At 42.3% G+C, this 21,347-nt stretch overlaps 1 protein-coding gene across 1 annotated transcript in view; it reads left to right on the forward strand.

The window, feature by feature from the left end:
• Positions 1–21,347, forward strand: part of LOC126092702 (uncharacterized) — a 372,947-nt gene that overhangs the window by 345,456 nt on the left and 6,144 nt on the right. The window contains exon 5 of the mRNA XM_049908425.1: positions 20,662–20,837. Coding sequence (XP_049764382.1) covers positions 20,662–20,837 — 176 coding nt within the window. The remainder of the gene's footprint in view (positions 1–20,661; positions 20,838–21,347) is intronic.

Genomic DNA, 21,347 nt, shown 5'->3' on the forward strand with positions numbered 1-21,347 from the left:
AGCAGCGCGCTTCGTTACAGGATCATTTAGTAATCGCGAAAGCGTTACGGAGATGAAAGATAAACTCCAGTGGAAGACTCTGCAGGAGAGACGCTCAGTAACTCGGTACGGGCTTTTGTTGAAGTTTCGAGAACATACCCTCACCGAGGAGTGAAGCAGTATATTGCTCCCTCCTACGTATATCTCGTGGAGAGACCACGAGAATAAAATCAGAGAGATTAGAGCCCACACAGAGGCATACAGACAATCTTTCTTTCCACGAACAATACGAGACTGGAATAGAAGGGAGAACCGATAGAGGTGCTCAAAGTACCCTGCGCCACACACCGTCAGGTGGCTTGCGGAGTATGGATGTAGATGTAGATGTAGATAATCATCACAAAAAGTTTTCCTGACAGCTCTGTGAAAGAGTGTTTATCAGGGTACCATAGGATGCTGGTCTGTCATGCTGTCCAAACAACTGGGTGCAATCACTCATTAAGACAGTAACAGGAATCATTCTAAGATAGTGGCTTAGGGCAAAGGTTAAAAATTGCTAAGACAGCTGTGGGCAAGGAAACCTCTATGACAGTCTGGACGGCTTTATCCTGTTTATACTGCTAACAGCGACAGTTCAAGCAAGGATACTAGGATCTACATCTACTTGGATACTCTGCAAATCACATTTAAGAAATGTTGGTAATAGCTGAACACTGACATCTCCTGGGCAATAGCAGCGGCCTCGTTCTTATAATATGCCGAGGTCATCATCAGAGTGGCAGCACTCTGTAAATTATCACGTGGGATTTGTTGTGTTGTCAGTTTCCCTGTGGCACACCAGCTATTTGGCGCTTCATTTGTAGCTGTTGTGATACAGGGGTTCGCCGACCCAGGGTTATGTATATTTTTCAGTTTGAACTAGCCACAGGTGCTCATTTTCCCCAGATAATGAATGTCTCTCTCCAAAATAACGTAACGGTTCATGGGGCTTACGGGTACCGCTAACTACCACACATACTTGGACGTAAAGTGAAATTCTCCGTCTATTAGATTATCCGTGAGCTCTATTGAGAGTGGCTTAAGTGCTCTGAGATGGACTCTTGAAGAAGCTGAGAAGAGTCTTCGGTGACAGACTGCCTACTCTTTCTTTACCCAATATGTAGCTGTTGTGATCTATAATATCTGAAGGCCACATTGGCCAGTCCCTGCGAAGAATATCTTCACTTGGGAGAAGTTCATTCACCAGAGAAACACAATGGGGACGGGAAGTATCATGTGCAAAGACGAAGTCAGAACCAACCACATAATTGGAAAATCACCTTTTGTTATGTACATTGTACGTTTCTGGACATCAACGCCAACGAAGTTTAATAGCTCCTCGCACCTTCCGACATGATATTTTCTCATGCCAGATTATCACCACTCCACCGTCCAACTAATTTCCTATAAGCAGACCGCCTACCAGTCTGCGGGTGTGCTTACACTTTTTATTACGATTTTGATGTGTTGTTAGTTTACCAGGCAGTAACGTCCTGCCCCACAGGCAAAGATCAAGATTAAGATAATACCACAGGTGCCTAGTTACATTTACCTTCAACGTCAGACGTCGGTTCGCCTACAAATATCATTGTAGTTGTTTTTTCAAATCTGTGGTCGTCCACTACACTAACACTGACGCAATACAAGCACACTAGGACGGAGCGTACTGATGAAGTAAGCTTAACAACTCAAAAATATTTAATGTTGTTGTCTGTTCCTACTTTAATAGATGATTACTGTCATTAAAAGATATTATGAACTATCAGCGCAAAACGCTCAACTGTATTGTTGACACTTTGTGTAATTTGAGAAAATATTCCGGAAAACAGGATCAAGAAGGAAGAAAAAAAGATTGGGTTTAACGTCCCGTCGACACCGATGTCATTAGATACCGAGCACAAGCTCGGATCACGTCAAGGAAATCGCCCGAGCCTTCTCAAAGGAACCATCCAAGCGTCTGCCTGGAGCGATTCAGGGAAGTCACAGCACGAGATCTTTATTAAAGTTAACTAAATAGTCACTGAACACTATGAAAGTCACATTACAGTAAATTTGTAGTCAGTTCAAGCATTAATTCCATTATTTCAGAACATATTCTTAACGCTGTTGATTATTACTTGTCGTAGAGTACGTAATGTTCCTTTACGCACTAAATTTCGTTGTTCCACATTATATACGTGGCACTCGGCGTGCACAAACAAAAAAAATGACGCTCAGTCTTGATCCTGGGTATCACTTCATGCAAAACATACGCATTTACTTACCGTCCATATTTTTACCACGAATTACGGCACAAGCTTGTCACTTCACAGTAGTTTTGGCGCCAAGTAACTTGACTCACAATCCAAAACTACTTGTACTGCGAGCTCTCTACTCAGAGGAGAGAGGGGCGGGGGAGAAGGAGGGGGAAATCGATACGAGACGCTTACAGTTTATTTGATAGTGGCTTCTTGTACTTTATCTACCGACGAGCTACTTTTTCATGTGTGAATCTCATTCATAATCCATTTTCCATGTTAAAAATAACGATCCCATCATTCCACTTCAGTGACCAGAACACGCAATCACAAATGTCTGGAGCTGTACACACATTGGCTGAGGCCGGTGTCCTAGATTCAGTATTTTAACATGTTGAATCAACGGTCCATGTTTTTAATTTAATCGTATTCTTTCCATTTGACGCCACTTCGGCGACCTGCAGTCGATGAGGATGATAGGATGACGACGAGGACAGCACAACACACAGTCCATGGGCGGAGAAAATTCCCTGCCCCTGCCGGGAATCGAACCCGCGCCCGGAGGATTGACAATCGGTCACGCTGACAATTTTTTTTTTTTATCTCATTTTCTTCGTCTTCGTTCTTTGTATCTGCTCGGGGCGGACGTCGCAAGACACCCGTTTCAGTTCGTCGTTGATCCCTTAACTCAGTTTTTTTATTACAGAGGGCAGCCAACCCTCTGACCGAACACGCTGAGTTACCGTGCTGGCACCATTCAGCTACCGAGGGCGGACAACGGTCGATAATACACTAACAAAGGAAAGATCGCCCCTTCACGTTGGCAGCATTACTTTGAAAATCAATAGAATTACATAATAGCCTGTGATAAATCTACAATCGGATTGACCGCTGTTAACATCGCTTGATTGGTTCTAGAAGATGGAGCATTATTCGTTGCAGGGATTAGAAGACTCGCATTAAGCCTATGACGTAGTAGTATGTAATACTTGTAAAGCCAAACGAATGTGCAGTTTCCCTAAGGACGTTGTTATAATGGCGAACGATTGCAAGCAATTAGTTGGAAGTGGTAAGGTAGCAAGCCACAAAAAATATAATATGCCATCTGTAAAAGATAATCTGATTTTATTTAACTAGTTTTGCAAACTGTTATTGTGCTTTCATTATCACGTAAAATTCAACAAACTCAAATAAATGCAATGATTTATGACAATCCAAAAAAATCTGCAATAAAAATTTAATATTTTACATTTGATTAGCATTAATCTGAGATTTCAGATCCTGACATGGCACAGAGTTTCACCTCACTTATGTGGTACTTTCCCAAACTTAATCCAATAAAGTACAACATGCATTCAGGTACTACTAGAACAGACTGAAAAACATTTCAATTGACAAATCTTCGAGTATAATACTTTAAGCATCAGTAAATATTTAGTTAATACATCATTTAACAGCTGTGAGCACACGAGATCACAACAGGGAGTGAGCGACTATAAACGTAATATGAAAAAAAACCTTTACGACAGTTAAACATTTTTTTCAATGGTTATTCTTAGGCAGCGGTCGTCTCATTGACAACCTGAGTTTAGTAACAAATAACCAAACATGAAATTAAGTACAAAATAAATCTCAGCCAACAAAGAATGTTCTAATGCACGTAGCTTAATTTTAAGGTGTAATAATTCAGGTTAATTCTACAAAAGAATGTACAAACAAAATTTAAACGACAACGCCGCAAGGGCAAGATAAGCAGCACGTAGTAAAACACAACTCACATTACTCCTGTGTACAAAATAAATTACACATATAGCCAGCACACATAATATCCATAAATTATCAACAGGGTAGAAACCCGACAGCTAGTAGCTAGAGAACCCACCCCGAATAATTGTGGCAAAAATAGTTTTATCAATGTAAGTTAGCCAAGTTGGAACTGGGAAACTCTTTAAATGAAATCGGTGTTAACTCAAATCTCGAACGATACAGCTCACGCAGTTTAAAAAACCTATGGCACCGCGAATGGTCTCGAATAACTTCACAGAGTCTGCACACTAAGTTGCTCAACAAATAAGTCCAACGACTATGGATCACAAATCCCGCGAAGTTCCGTAGACACAAATTGCAAACAAAGCTCTAAGGCTGTCTTCCACCAAACTCGAGTCGCGTGCTTGTCGGGGAATCACACAGACGTTCAGAGTCGTATTCGACTTTGGCCAGTGATCAAAGCACCCACATGCTGCATGACTGGCTGACAGCACTTGCTCTTGGATAGCCACCCTGCAGTTGTCGATGCTCGATGCTACACAACAGAGCGGGCGTGCAACGCCTTTAAGTCGGCGAGGTGGAGAGCCGGTGTGCCCCCCCCCCCCCACTCCCCCCTCCCCCTCCCCGCACGGGATGCGAAGGAGGCAGTTGCTTCGTTGCAAAGGCAAAGAGATTATACCACAGAATGAGATTTTCACTCTGCAGCGGAGTGTGCGCTGATATGAAACTTCCTGGCAGATTAAAACTGTGTGCCCGACTGAGACTCGAACTCGGGACCCTTGCCTTTCGCGGGCAAGTGCTCTACCATCTGAGCTACCGAAGCACGACTCACGCCCGGTACTCAAAGCTTCACTTCTGCCAGTATCTCGTCTCCTACCTTCCAAACTTTACAGAAGCTCTCCTGCGAACCATGCAGAACTAGCACTCCTGAAAGAAAGGATATAGCGGAGACATGGCTTAGCCACAGCCTGGGGGATGTTTCCAGAATGAGATTTTCACTCTGCAGCGGAGTGTGCGCTGATATGAAACTTCCTGGCAGATTAAAACTGTGTGCCCGACCGAGACTCGAACTCGGGACCCTTGCCTTTCGCGGGCAAGTGCTCTATCATCTGAGCTACCGAAGCACGACTCACGCCCGATACTCACAGCTTCACTTCTGCCAGTATCTCGTCTCCTACCTTCCAAACTTTACAGAAGCTCTCCTGCGAACCTTGCAGAACTAGCACTCCTGAAAGAAAGGATATAGCGGAGACATGGCTTAGCCATGAAGCAGGAGAGCTTCTGTAAAGTTTGGAAGGTAGGAGACGAGATACTGGCAGAAGTGAAGCTGTGAGTACCGGGCGTGAGTCGTGCTTCGGTAGCTCAGATGGTAGAGCACTTGCCCGCGAAAGGCAAGGGTCCCGAGTTCGAGTCTCGGTTGGGCACACAGTTTTAATCTGCCAGGAAGTTTCAGATTATACCACACTTTCGATTTCATATCGTACCACCGCACGGATTAATAATTTCGCCCTGGATAGAATGGAGAAACTGTTTTATTGGATCAATGGAAAGTGTGTTACAGGCTCGTCAAAGAATGTTTTGCACAATCGAATATTCGGGAATAGTGCTATATCATGCGGGTAGGTTTAATCAATACGCCAAAACGCCCTTACAATTCTAACTCCAAATAATACACTGTCGAGAACAGAGTGGGTGAAAATCTTGGGAAGACGCTGGAACACGAGACGGTCGTTGGCTGCTGAAGCCTATACAGTGCATTTGTGGCCATACTGTGTCAGTAGACTTTTTTTCTATACACCCTGCATTCGAATCAACAGCGGTCTGACTCACAGCGGACCGTCGATCGCCATTTATGGCTCTGCGAAGGCGACATGAAGTTCGCTCGTGAAACACCTGCGGTTGTCCAGTGCGGCGGCTAATGCGTGTGGAAACATTGTCTTTGCTATACTGAATATTCTCCTTAGTCACCTTTGACCTCGGAAACTCGGTTTCTTGTGTTATCTTCGATGTACTAGGACCCATACGTCTTGCACCGATTATCAACCAGCCGCGCGGTTAAAGGCGCTAGAGTCTGGAACCGCACGACCGCTACGGTCGCAGGTTCGAATCCTGCCTCGGGCATGGATGAGTGTGATGTCCTTAGGTTAGTTAGGTTTAAGTAGTTCTAAGTTCTAGGGGACTTATGACCACAGCAGTTGAGTCCCATAGTGCTCAGAGCCATTTGAACCATTTGATTATGAACCCCCGATCACAGCCAACAGTCAACTCGCTACGTGCCGCCATCTTCACTACCCACCTCCCTGCAACAGACTGCGTGCATACTCCCAAAATACGGGACGTGTAGCGCAACGTTCGGGCACGGCACTCAGTTTATTCCAAACCCTGAGTTTAGTACTTTCAATACATTACGTTATTACGTTGCAATGTGTAATACATGGAACTAGACTGGTGCTAGTCACTTGGCGGAGTTTTAAGGGGGACGATTACCTCAGAACTGCTGCTATCCCAGGGAGAGCCAGCCAAGACTAAAATCTTCCACCTGGTGTACAAGACATCTGAGGCAGAGTTGATGTCCTCAGACTTTAGAAAGTGTATAAGAATTCCTATTCCAAAGAAATCAGGTGCTAACAAATGTGAAAATTACCATACTACGACGTGCGACAGCAAAGTGATTGACTTATTTTCTTTGCAAGATGTGGCAACCCTGCAGGCTTGCGTAGGCACAATATCTTTGACCCTGGTTGATAAGCTGCTTCTAGTCCAAGCGTCACATCGATGCAACTGCTCAGTCGTGAGTTTTTCTGTAATAAGTTAACACGTGTTAGTGTCTCTCGTCACGGAAATGGAACCGCATGATATTGCGCAAGGTTATGCCACTTCTTCTTGCGTTAAATTGGGTGAAAACGCTACGACAAGTTACAGTAAGCTTCAGAAGGCTTCTGGAGAGAAGGTTATGTCAAGAGCTCAAGTTTCTCATTGGCATAATTTGTTTAGTGAAGGCAGAACGAATGTTGAAGATGAAGACCGCAGTTTACGACCATCAACCTCACGGACGGATGTCAACTTGGCCAGGGTGCGTGAACTCGTACGATCTGCTCGAAGATTATTCGTGAAAATGATTGTGGAAGAACTGAACATCAGTCGAGAAACGGTTCGTCTAATAATAACTGAAGGTCTTGGTATGAGAAAGAATTGTGCAAAATGGTCCCCAAAAATCTCACACCACAACAGCGAGAAACACGGAAAATTGTGGCAGCCGATCTGTTAGATCAAACGGAAATCAATCCAGAGTTGTTGAGGTGTATTATCATTGGTGATGAAAGTTGGATTTTTCAGTTCGATCCAGAGACAAAACGCCAAAGTTCGCAATGGTGTTCAAAGGGATCACCCAGACCAAAAAAATCTCGCATGTCAAAGTCAAAAGTGAAATGCATGCTTGTGTGCTTCTTTGATTCCAAGGGAATTGTTCATAAAGAGTGAGTGCCTCCTGGACAAACAGTTAACCAATATTACGACAAAGAAATTTTAGAAAGACTTCGTAAAAGAGTTATTCGTGTCCGTGCTAACATTGCTGATACTTTGGATTCTGCATTACGATATTGCACCATCGCATACTGCTCTGTCAGTACAGCAATTTTTAACCTCAAACTACAGCTACCTTCCCAGAATGAGATTTTCACTCTGCAGCGGAGTGTGCGCTGATATGAAACTTCCTGGCAGATTAAAACCGTGTGCCCGACCGAGACTCGAACTCGGGACCTTTGCCTTTCGCGGGCAAGTGCTCTACCAAGGAAGGTAGGAGACGAGGTACTGGCAGAAGTAAAGCTATGAGTACTGGGCGTGAGTCGTGCTTCGGTAGCTCAGATGGTAGAGCACTTGTCCGCGAAAGGCAAAGGTCCCGAGTTCGAGTCTCGGTCGGGCACACAGTTTTAATCTGCCAGGAAGTTTCATACAGCTACCTTATTCACCAGATATCGCTCCTTGCGACTTTTTTCTATTTCCAAGAGTCGAAACGGCGGTCAAGGGACACCATTTTCAAACAACACAAGATGTCTAAGAAGCTGTAACGAGGGTCTTGGAGGATATTACAGAAGAAGAGTTCCAGATGGTTCAAATGGCTCTGAGCACTATGGGACTTAACTGCTGCGGCCATCAGTCCTCTATAACTTAGAACTACTTAAACCTAACTAACCTACGGACATCACACACATCCATGCCCGAGGCAGGATTCGAATGTGCGACCGTAGCGGTCGCGCGGTGCCAGACTGAAGCGCCTAGAACCGCCCGGCATCACCGGCCGGCTAGAGTACCAGAAATGTTACCATAAATGGCAGAAGCGCTGGAAAAAGTGTGTGCAATCAGAAGGGAACTACTTTGAAGGAGACAACACTACTAAAATGGTAAGCAACATTTTTTTTCACATCAGTCTCATTACTTGTCACACCTCGTCTATACGTAATAGGTCATAGTTGCAAAATATTGACACGAATTATTTACAAAAGAATGGAAAAACTAGTGGCAGTCGACTTCGCGTAAGATCATTTTGGGTTCCGAAGAAATGCGGGTACACGCGAGGCAATACTGACCCTTCGGCTTCTCTTAGAAGTCAGATTAAGGTAAAGGCATACTTACGGTTGTAAAATTTGTAGATTTGAAGCACTCTTTTGACATCGTTGATCGGAATATACTTTTTAAACTTCTGAAGTTAGCAAGCGTAAGATACACGAAGCAGCAAGTTATACATAAACCAGATAGCGGTTATAAGAGCCGAAGGACACTCTGCACACTGAGAGAGCTGTGAAGGAAGGCAAGGCGTAATTTTGAAAGAGAGTTACAGTTCAGGGAGAAGAAGCAAAAGCTTTGAGGTTTACCAATGATACTGTTGTTCTATCAGAGGCAGCAAAGGACTTTGGAGTGCAGTTGAGAGGAATGGATAGATGCTTGAAAGGAGGATATAAGAGGAACATTAACAAAAGTTAAATACTGATGATGGAAGGTAGTCGAATTAAATCAGGCGGTCTGAGGAAATTAGATTAATGTATGAGACGCTAAAAGTAGCGGATGAGTTTCGATATTTGGGCAGTAAAATAACATACGATGGACGATGTTGTGGGGATATAAATGTGGAATGGCAATGGAAAGAAAAGCATTTCTGAAGAAGAGAAATTTGTTGGCATCGAATATACATTTAAATATCAGGTAGCCTTTTCTCTAGGCATTTGCTAGAGAGTAGCTTTGTATGGAAGTGAAACTTGCACAATAAGCAGCAATGAGAGAATAGCTTTTGAAATGTGGTACTACAGAAGAAAGCAGAAGGTTCGATGGGTCGATCTCCTAACTAAAGAGGAGGTACTGAACGAAATCTGTGAGAAATTGTGGCGTAGCTTGACTAGAAGAAGGGATCGGTTTACAGGACACTCTTAGCCATCAAGTAATTGTCAATTTAGTACTGGAGGGATCTGTGGGCGAGGGGTAAAAATAGCAGAGGAGAGTAATAGATGAATACAGTAAACAGGTTCAAATGGGTGTGGACTGCAGTAATTATTCAGATATGGAGATACTTAGGCAGGATAGAGTAACGTGGAGAGCTGCGTCAAACCAGTACCCGGACTGAAGACCATAACAACAACAATGAGGTTTAAGATGTATATGTTATTAACAAACTAAATACCTATATGAGATTATGAGATTCCTATCTGGAAATACGTCGCATAGGACCCTGTGGTAACCTTGCCGTAAACATATGTACGCCCTGTTTACAGTTTGTAGGACAATTAAAACTTCTGAAACAGAAGGTGTGAAGGCAGTTACCTTTGAGACATACCAGATTTCGCCGTGCATTAAGGCTCTGGTATGAGTCGTACTGTGGAATGAGTGAGCTAGCGCACCGTGTTATGGCCTGTGATGGGCATTCCCTGTGTCTTGAAACCATCGCTGAGGCCTAGAAATGCCACTATGCTGCTCAGATCACAGTTTGTCTCTGACAGACTTCTAAGTGTCCTAGAATTTTAACCTGTGAAATAGTGTCCATATTACTTTTCGGGGTGATAATGGAAATTTTACGACTAACCTTAGTATTGTGTAATGTTGATGTCTTACTCTCTTCAAATCACAAGGACATTAAAAATGCTGAACGAAAGAGGTAGTTAATTGCAGCTTTGTATTCATTTACAAACTGTGATTTCCGTTGACACTTCTGATTTTCCGGAATAAAAGTATTCGACCAATTTATGTTTCTAAATTTCAGGCATCTTTCGACTTTTAGCTTTCCAATTTTCATGTACCATTGCTATTACTTCTTGCAAGAGGGCATTTGCTCAACTGTTAGAAAGTAAGGATTGTTTCACATTTCTTCTCTATCGTAAAAACAAAATTTAACTGTAGTTTATGTCTCGTTAAGTCTAATCAGATCTATGACAAGGGTAATACCGTCTTTGCATCTTAAAGATTTTCCACGAATAATGTAAAACTGGAACCTCTGCATTGCGTATTCCGGAAAGTAAAGACATCAAAAATCAATATCAAAAAATTATTTCCACTCATTTCTAGACTCGGGTACTGCTTTGACATTAACGGAATATGTACTGCAACACATAAACGTATCTGCTATTGTACTAAACTGCTTCCTTGAGACAATTTTTTTTTGTAATTTATACTAGACAGTAACAATTAACAGTGCAAAGCAATTTTTTGCTTCATTGCATCTGAATGCGAGTTAATTTAACTGTACAGAAACAAGAATATTTCTTTACTTCTTTGAAAGAAGACAGAAACTTTTTCTGTTGTCAAAACTGCCGATATTTGATTTCCTTTGAACACAATGAAGCGGAAGGACTTCCACGAAACGCACTGGACTGGATATTTAACTAATTGGCAACACGATGCGTAGCTGCTAATTTACGGAGAAATAAACGTTGGTGAATGCATAGTTTCGCTACAAATGAATCGAAGCCTCGTCATTATGAATGGACTGGATCTGCGTGTTATAGTGATGGACAGAAATTCTACCAGTAACAATGGGAAAGAATATGCAGACGATCTTCCCTTTACATGAGCGCCAAACAGCGGAATTACGTGGTCAAGTTTCCACTAGAAATAGCCTACTGAGACACACAAAATTCACGACTGAAATTATTACTGCCCCATTTTTGTGTTTCGGAATCATTTCTACTACTTTACTTCTAAGAAATCATAAGGCTTACTAGTCATAATGAAGTTGAAACTTCAGTGCCTTACCAGGGCGTTGATCCCGGACTTCAAACTTAGGCAAATGTCTTAAGAGAGTATGCCACACTTTCTATGAGTAAATAAAACAGATAATGGTATCACATTCGCTCTTCAGCGTAACCAAACTCATGGTATGTAATGCAATAATAGCTCCAGAGGCTTTGTCTACCGCAGAGGCCTTGAATATCTCAAAAGCGAGCAAAAGGAGGCAGTTAGTATTTAAAAGAAAAATCTGTAGCAACATTTTTGGCCCGTTGTGGAATGTGGGTGAGTGTACAAGCAAAAGGAACCCGGAAATTAATGAAATGATGCACAATAAAACTGTGTGCCTAATATGAATCCAAGAAATCTTCGATGAACGGAACATGTGGATCACAGAGCTGAGCACCGTAGACGCAGAACAGTGATGGTGGGCATTCCTGAGGGAACACGTCCTTTTGGCAGACACAAAAAGTGATGGATGGATAAAATCATGGAAGTCCTGTGGCAGGTGGGAGTCATATCGAAGTGAACTTAAATAATCAGAAGCCTAGTCAACAGTCGAATCTTTTCAGGAAAACACTCTCTAAGAGAGACTGAAATAGCGTCGGGTGTGGCTGGACAGGCTGCAGTTAGCTTCCTTCATATACCCCAACCAGGTTCTACAACACATGGAAAACTTTGGGGCCAATCTATGCTGCGGAAGTCTCCACCAGGGAGAAATTCATCGACCAGAGCAGCAGGATACTGATGGATATTATGGTGTCTGATTAGGTATTTCAGATTAAATGTACCACTGAAAAAGGCACTTTTGACGTCGTTACATCATATCTGTATTTCTGAGCGTCAAGAATATTCCTCCTACCACCAACACAGACGTGAATCTTCGCACTCTCCTTTAAAATAATGCCTCTTCACATCAGGTCTTCATCATTACCAGTATTTTTGTAAAATGAATCGGGCACTATCCAGTCCTGTATATATATATGGTGCTTAAAATAAAGTATCATAGGTGCCCAGTCTGGAGAGCAGAGCACTTGAACGCACCGCATGCGGGTTCGGGGAGCGAACCTGCCACGTCTCGTGGATTAACGACAGGCTTGCTACAGCGGCCAGCCTGCGTCTGGTTTTTAGACTGTTTAACAAGTCCAGAAAGGTTAACACCGGCCTGGTATACATGTCTCGTCTCATATACATGCTACGCAAACTTTTAAAAACGTTCTCGCATTCCAACAAGACTTACACTCTAAACACAGAGAAATGTGATACACACATTACGATCTAGCTTCAAGAAAGACATCCGGACACCATTTGTCACTAACGGTTTCATAACAATATAACAATTCCGATCCCGTAGAGAAATGGTACAAGGCCAAGAAGACGAAGAAGAGATTCCTGCAGCAGGTAGTATTGCTCAAAATTAGAAAAAACCTTCCTACAATGGTACGTCCAGAAACCAACCTGCTGAGGTTTGGAACAACCTATCCTCTCATTCCCATCTGTCTGTTACGTAGAAGTAGATAATATAGGCTGTGTTGCACGTGGGTATCTCACATCCTGACGCCTTTGGAATGAACCACGCATTCTTTCAACTACATCTGGTTCAATTCAGATTGTGACACACAGATTGGTCAGAGGCTCCAGTAACGCCCGCACAGATTTCATGGATTGGGCGTACCCCATTGTCTTTAAATACTCCCCTAGCCATGAATCCAACGGGTTCAGGTCATGCTACCGGACAACCTCGACCAATCCATGTTGCGATAAGACACGGTGACACCGTCCGTGGAAAGCGGGGTGGTGCTCCTTCTTTGCACTGTTATAACTGATATCAGTGCTACTATCAGTTTCTCACAGCTTACAACCAGTGACATATGCGCAATTAACAGTAACAATGAGATGGCCTACACCTCCGAATAGTACACATTACTCCTCACAAATAAAACAGCTCATGTCTCGACAGGCATTACTTTCCACACACATCATTATAGGGACTTTGGGTTTGACCAATACAATCTTGTGTTGGAGGTATGTGACACTTCTTTTATAGATACTGAATACACAGGGTGGGGCAAATAAAAGTGGCCCTAAGAATAGAGTTCCCGGGTACAAAGAAACGCAGCAAAGGAAAAGAAAAATAGTACTAAGCACATGTTGATTCGTTAGGACTCTGAAATATTTTCCGGTGAACTGCAGCCACATTTTCTGGTGTTCAGGCATGTTTCGGAATGTCTTTTGACTTGTTCGAAACAGATTCTGTGTGATGGCGTTTTCGGACTAAGCGTTGCATGGCACTCTTTCCTGGTACTTTAGCAGCATTAAAGTTCTCAGCAAACAACTGACGCTGCAGTCCGGAACCGCGGGACTGCTACGGTCGCAGGTTCGAATCCTGCCTCGGGCATGGGTGTGTGTGATGTTCTTAGGTTAGTTAGGTTTAATTAGTTCTAAGTTCTAGGGGACTTATGACCTAAGATGTTGAGTCCCATAGTGCTCAGAGCCATTTGAGCCAAACAACTGACCACACAGTTTCCAAAAGTTTGTTGTCACGTAACTTTCCACATCGAACACCCGCTGCTCCACTGGCAGTACCATCGTCCCCTTTGTAATGCTCCACTCACACTGATACAGCCCGCACAACGTTCGGAACCGGTGTGGATCAACGCGTCACGAGGTGTGGTTATATGCATACATTCACGTCCAATTGAATCCACTAGTCTGTTCTACTTTTGTTTGCCCCACCCTGTATATGCTGGTGTGCAAAGCTTAAGGTTGTAAGTAACTTCCGCATGATGTGTCATTGAGTAGTCATGTAGTTCAATGAAAGTTGAAACATGGACCATACATAGCAACAACTGCTACAGTATAGTTCAGAAGATAACTAGAGAAATACGCAGTGAGACGGATGGAAAATATACTTCCAAGAATAATAATTGATCTAAAGTCACTGCGATTCATGATGGAGCCCTGGTCGTTACAAAAAGAGGGGCGTGCATCTTAACAGGGTGCGTGAATACCGCGGACGGCAATGCATGTCCTGCAACACGTTACCATACTGGCCGCAAGGTTGATAAGGAGTTCTTGTGGTAGGCCCTTCCATTCCTCCACCAGAGATATTGACAACTCCTGGATGGTCGTTGGAGCATGTGGACGTGCTGCAATACGTCGCCGCAACGCGTCCCACAGGTTCTCAGTGGGTTTTCAATCGAGGGAGCGAACAGGTCAATCCATTCGCCGAATGTCCTTTCGTTCCACCTGCGCAGTTCGATGCAGTCACGCACTGTCATCCATGAAAATGAAGTCAGAGCCGAATGTACCCGTGGAATGGCGCACATGGAGAAGGAGTTGAGTGTCATAATAGCATTGACCGGTGATTGTACGGTGTTCAAAGATATGGAGGTCAGTACGAACATATAACAAGTTGCCTCCTAACACCATAACGGCAGTGTCCCAGGCTACATTACATTGGAACAGCGGAAAGTTCCACGGGACTGGAAGAAGGTCCAGGTCATAGCAATCTATAAAAAGGGTAGAAAATCGGATACGCATAATTACCGGCCAATTTCACGGACATCGATTTGTTGTAGAATCGTGGAACATATTTTGTGTTCAGACATAATGACCTTTCTAGACTCTGAGAAGCTCATCTGCAGAAACCAGCACGGTTTTAGGAAACAGCGGTCATGCGAGACACAGCTGGCCCTCTTTGTGCATGATATACAACAGGCTCTAGATAACGGCTCACAGGTTGATGCCATATTTCTCGACTTTCTAAAGGCGTTCGCCTCAGTTCCGCACTGCCGCTTGCTACAAAAAGTGCACGCTTACGGTCTATCCCATGACATATGCAGTTGGATAGAAAGTTTTCTAACAGACAGGGAGCAGTATGTCGTCCTGAACGGGGTGACGTCAACAGAAACAAGCGTAACTTCAGGTGTGCCCCAGGGCAGCGTAACAGGTCCTCTGCTTTTTACGATTTACGAAAACGATCTCGTTGATGGTATTGACAGCGGCCTGAGACTGTTGGCCGATGATGATGTAGTCTACAGGAAAGTAGTATCACACGAAAGTTGTGAACAAATCAATGAGGGTTTGCAGAAAATAAATGCGTGGTGTAATGACTGGCAGTTATCTCTCAATATTAGTAAGTGTAACCTACTGCGTATAACAAGGCGGAAATCCCCATTAATGTACAAGTACATAATAAATGCCCAGTCTTTGGAAGCGGTAACGTCCGTCAAGTATCTGGGTGTGACTATTCGAAATGATTTCAAATGGAATGATCAGATTACACAAATAACGGATAACGCCAACTCTAGATTGCGGTTTATTGGTAGAATCCTGAAGCGATGCAGTCCTTCAACAGGGGAAATAGCTTACAATACGTTAGTTCGTCCAGTCTTGGAGAATTGTTCGTCTGTATGGGACCTATACCAGGTAGGTCTGATTCAAGAGATTGAGAACGTCCAAAGAAGAGCGGCAAGATTCGTCACTGGTACATTTAGCCATCGCGAGAGCGTTACAAATATAGAAAGTTTGAAGTGGGACACACTTGCAGAAAGACGGCGGGCTAAACAGAAGGGGCTGCTCACTAAATTCCGAAATCCGATCTTCACCGAGGATGTGGAGCATATATTATTACTACCAACTTTCAAATCGCGCAATGGTTACCATTCAAAGATAAGGAAAATAAGAGCTCGTACTGAGGCGTTCAGACAGTCGTTTTTCCTTCGCGCGATCCGCGAGTGGAATGGAGGGTGGGAGGAAATATGACTTTGGCGCGAATTGTGCCCTCCGCCACACACCGCTTGGTAGCTAGCGGAGTACATATGTGGATGGTACCACGAACAGTCGCCACATGAGGGCACTCTCAGCATTTCATTCTAGAAACGACTTCAAAGCTGAGGATTATTTTTGAAAACGTTTCTGGAGAAATTTAGAGGTCAAAGTAGAATATTTGAATTTAACTATGAGACTGTCTAGATCGCGAAGGCACGTTTATTACAGTGTCACCTGTTTCGATTGTCGCATGATTACCTTCAGACCTTGAAACCTGTTATATGATACAGGATATAAATTAGAGGTAAATATAAAAGAAACTTAAAATTATCTGTAAAATACTGAAACATGTATACCCACATTGATGGATCACTGCTGTACATGGGGCAGGAACCACCAAATGACGATAGTCAAGTGTTGGATAGAGCAGCGCAGCTAACGCTGACGTCATGCAGTCAGCTGTAGGTGGAGCCTGCAGTATTTAGCAAATAGCTTGCGCTGCTCTCTCCAGCAGCTAAATGTCGTCATTCAACGGTTTCTGCTCCTTGTACACCCATTGTCCATCGATATAGGTACAGCTACAAGTTTTGCAATTTTATAGCTAATTTTCCTTTTACGTATCCCCCTGATTTATATCCCGCATCGTATTACAGTTTTAAAGGTCTAAAGCCGACCATGTGACAATCGAAATCGGTACATTGCAATAATCGTGCCTTTGCGATCAAGACTGTTTTATAATCAATTTAAAATCTGTTGTTTTACGATTTCTCCACGATTTCCGTCTTTCACTGAATTCTCGTCCAGAAACGTATCAAGGAGAACTCTGGTAAAGTTTAATAAACTAAAGTGAAATAGGAAAGATAGGTACTGGCACAAGTGATGGAGGAAAGAGGGGGCGGGGGGTGGAGGGGAAACGTCGGAAGAGTTATAAGTCATGTGCCAGGAAACGGCGAATCAATAAGGTACCATATGCAGCATGGCAATATTAGACTAATTACAGGACATACAGAGGAGTTTAAGCAATTATTCTTCCCGTGCTTCATTCGTGATTGGAAAGGAAAGTTGCTCTAACAATTGGTACGATAGGAACTATCGTCTGTCATGCGCTTCAGAGTGATTTGCAGAGTATGGATGTAGATGTATAGTGGAAGATTTATTATGGTAACCGATTTCTTTTTCAACTTTAAGCAGACCATCAAAATATGAAAATACTGAATTTTTCTACTTTGAAGTTTTAGTTAGTTAGTTAGTTACTTACTTACGTGTTCCGTTGATAAATCTCACGGTAACAGTTATGATGTGGAACGTGGCAAGTGCATAAGAAATGCGCACACGACTCAATCTTAAAATTGTTATTACCTACCCCATTCCCTTAAATGACACAAAATGCTTATATTATACCGACAAATTTTCTTTATTCCCATTCAAGAACTCATCTGTGGTACAGAAGGTGTTGTCAAGGACATATGATTTCAATTAATTTTCGAAACTATTACTGCTGTCTATCAGATACTTTATTTCATCTGGTAATTATTCGAAAAGTTTTACAGCAGCATGTTTAACCCCTTTCTCTAATAACGATAGATTAAGCAGAGGATAATGTAAGTCTTTTATCTTTTGGTATTATAATCAGGAATGTCACTGTTGTTTTTAAAGTGGTCCATGTTGTTGAGAACAGATTTCATTATTGACTAAATTTACTGTGAGGTTGTTGTAAAAACTCCTAACCTTTTAAACAAATGCCTACAAGATGTGCGACTACGAGCCCCACACATTATTCTAACCTCTTTCTTTTGAATAGTGAATACTTTTTGCCTAAGTGTTGAATTACCCCAAAATATTATTTCGTATGACATCAGAGAGTGAAAGTATGCAAAATATGTTAGCTTAGTAATTTCTGTATCCTCAAAATTCGCAATTACTCTGACTGCAAAAGTTAGTGAACCTAGTCGCTTTAGGAGTTCCAATATATGAATTTTTCAACTAATATTCTCATCTATATGTACACCCAAAAACTTAGTATGCTCTACCCTGGCTACTGACTTCTGTTGATATGTTACATTTATTGAAGGAACTATACTCCTTGCAGCAGAAAATTGAATTACTGTGGTTTTATAAAGTTCAGCACAAGCCAATTCGCAGAAAACTAGCTAATAAAACTTTTCTAAAGATGTTATTTGTATCATATTCTATTGGAGTTTCTTTTACTGGATTAATAATGATGCTTGTATCATCAGCAAACAGCCAGTTTAGCTTGTTGTTTCAGATAAGAAGGGAAGTCATTCACATATACCAAGAAAGAATGGGATCCATGATCGAAGACTGTGGAACACCTAACGCAATTTCACCCGTCAGATGAAGTGGAAAGCTTTCTGACATCGTTTTGCTTCCTGTTCTGTAGATATGACTTAAACCACTCAAATGCTGTTCCATTTATAACATTGTAATGTCTGTAACATAATGTTATAGTTCACACAATCAAACATTTTGAATAAATCACGGAAAATTCTTATTGGTGACATTTTACTATTTAAAGACTCTATTGTATGGGTAGTGAAATTGTAAATCGCTGTCTCAGCAGAACAGCAGTTCTGAAATCCAAACTGTGATTTACTCAGTATCCCATTACTGTTGAGATGACTCAATTCCGAATACATTACTTTCTGAACGATTTTTGAAAATGCTGCAAGAAGGGATACTGGACAGTAGTTATTGACATCTGTGGTCTCCCCTTTCTTGTAGAGAGGCTTGACAATGGCATATTTTAACCTGTCTGGGAATGTACCTTGGGTTAGTGATGCATTACATAAATGACTCAGAATATCAACTGTAACTGCCTCACATTGTTTTAATATGTTGATAGAGATGTCATCTATTCCAACAGGACATTTATGTTTCAGAGATTTAATGATTTTTCTTATTTCACAGGAGGCTGTTACGTGAAAATTAATCTGACTAAATTTCTCAAGATTGACTCTTCCATGTACTGCTTAGCTTTTTCTGTTCAACTAAGCTAACCAATTTTTTCACCTACACTTATAAATTGGTTGTTAAATACATTAGCTACTTGTTTACTGTTGGTTAAGCTGGTCTCATTCTCTTTAACTTTAATAGTAATACTACCTATTCCAGTGGTTACTTTTCCTGTCTCCCTTCTAGCAACATTCCATACTGATTTGATTTTATTGCCCGAGTTGTTAATTTCGTCTCTAACATAGATATTTCGTGATTTTCTGACAACTTTTTTCAGTATGTTAGTGTAAAACTATTTCTGGGTCTTTACTAATTCTTGCTGGCTCATACAGTTTCTTTTTATTTCTGAAGGCACTTTAATACCTGTAGTAATTCAAGATTTCTTTGAAGCCCAGAACTGTTTGGTGTCACATTTAGTAATTTCTTTGGGCAACGTTGTTCAAAAAGGGATATAAATGTATCAAGAAATATGTTGAATTTATCGTTAGCATTTGGCTCATTATATACATCTCCCCAGTTAACATTTCTTAAACTTTCTCTGAAGTGTTCTATAGATATGAACAACCTTACACTTTTACTTAATAGTTTCTGAAGTGAACACCCCGCTAGATTTTGTAAGTTAATCAATTGTGCATCATGGTCTGATAATCCATTTGACACAGGGAAAGCATGAGTTAGTTTTACATCGTCTTGCTGTACAAATACATTATCTATTAGAGTGATACTGTTTTGAGCTCTATGTGTAGGGAAATTGATCACTGATTGTAAGTCATTCATAACACTTATAGTTCACTTTTCCCACCACAATTGCTTAGAAAGTTTACACTGAATTCATAACTTCTTGTTTTTGTCTGACAGACAGCATAATAGGGAGTCCAACGTTTTTATGAATAGCTTCCAAACTCCTAATGGGGACCTGTCCACTGTTAGTAATATAGATAATACATTATCTAGCTGTAGCTCACATGCACAACCTTCAGAGTGCTGATCGACAAAAAATTTGCTTACATCTACATTTTTTAATTTAAACCCTTGTTCTGCGTAAATGGCAACTCCTCCTTTATCGATGCTAGATCTGCAAGTGTAAGATGCTGAATTATACCTATATCCATTCCCATGCACACAACTGAGATGGGCCAGTGGACTCGTATTCAGGGGGACGTCGTTTCAAATCTCCGTCTGGTCTTACTGATGCCGGTTTCCCCTGATTTCTCTAAACCTGCCCCTGAAAAGTGCCGGCACGGTTCTTAGGAATCCCAATACGAGCTTCTACTGGGGCCGTAACAACTTCGTCATTAATTGGAAGCTTTCTTAATTTCTTTAAGTTGTCAACTTGATTTCCAGTTTTGATGTTTTAATCTGATGCAGTCCCTTCCTCTGAAAACCATAAATTTTTTGCAAGACGGAGATATGTGTTTCATTTTGCTAATATATTCTGAACTTCGAATGCCGCACTTTTTTTTCTTAATCTGATAGCGGTAACATTATTTTTATTGTCTGTGGTTTCAGTTATTACTGTGCAGATCAAACGTGTAAACGTGTCTTGTTAGGTACTAGATACCAGTGTCAGCGGCTTGAGTATTACAAGGATTCTATAGAAGAATAGCCTGTTTGCACGAAGTGAGGCAACCGCCGTTGGCCGGGCTGCACGCACCTGTGTGACGGCCGCCTGCTGGTGTTGCAGGGCACACGCGGAAGATCAGCATCCCGGACTGCATCGAGTTCCCCATCACGACGAACGCGTGCCGCGGCTTCTGCGAGTCGTGGTCCGTGCCGTCGGCGCTCAACACGCTGCGCGTCAACCCGCACCAGGCCATCACCAGCATCGGGCAGTGCTGCAACATCATGGAGACGGAAGACGTAAGTCCGGCCGCTGGCTCAGGTGGTGGCTGCATACACGGAGCGATGTAAACCTCTCCGCCCCCCCCCCACCCCCAAATCCCTTTCCAGCTACAGTGGCATGGCCGAGGTCGCTGAAGCGCTTGACTCTGTCGTAACCATTTTGAAACTTAGTGGTGGAAGAAAATTTCGTCGCCATTACCAGACTTCGGGCCAATGCCCTTGATTAGTATCGAAACCTCTCCGCAGTGACTCATGACATGACAGCTCTTGTGAGTTTATGGTGATCGGTCCATCGGATAGGCACGCTAATGCAGGTGCCCCACCCCGGTGCTAGTTAGTCCAAGTATTGTGTGACGGCCCACGGCTAAATTTGCAAAAAAATATTGCCCGAAAACAAAACAAAAAATATGTATTCATAGGAAATTAAATTTGGGATTCTTTCTCTTTCATGAAATTCGATCGAAGATGGCGAACATGGCCAAAAAATTCCGTAAAATTACAAAAATGATATTTCTTAAATAAGCAAAT

This window comes from Schistocerca cancellata, chromosome 7 (assembly GCF_023864275.1).
Source record: "Schistocerca cancellata isolate TAMUIC-IGC-003103 chromosome 7, iqSchCanc2.1, whole genome shotgun sequence".
NCBI classification, from domain to species: Eukaryota; Metazoa; Arthropoda; class Insecta; order Orthoptera; family Acrididae; genus Schistocerca; species Schistocerca cancellata.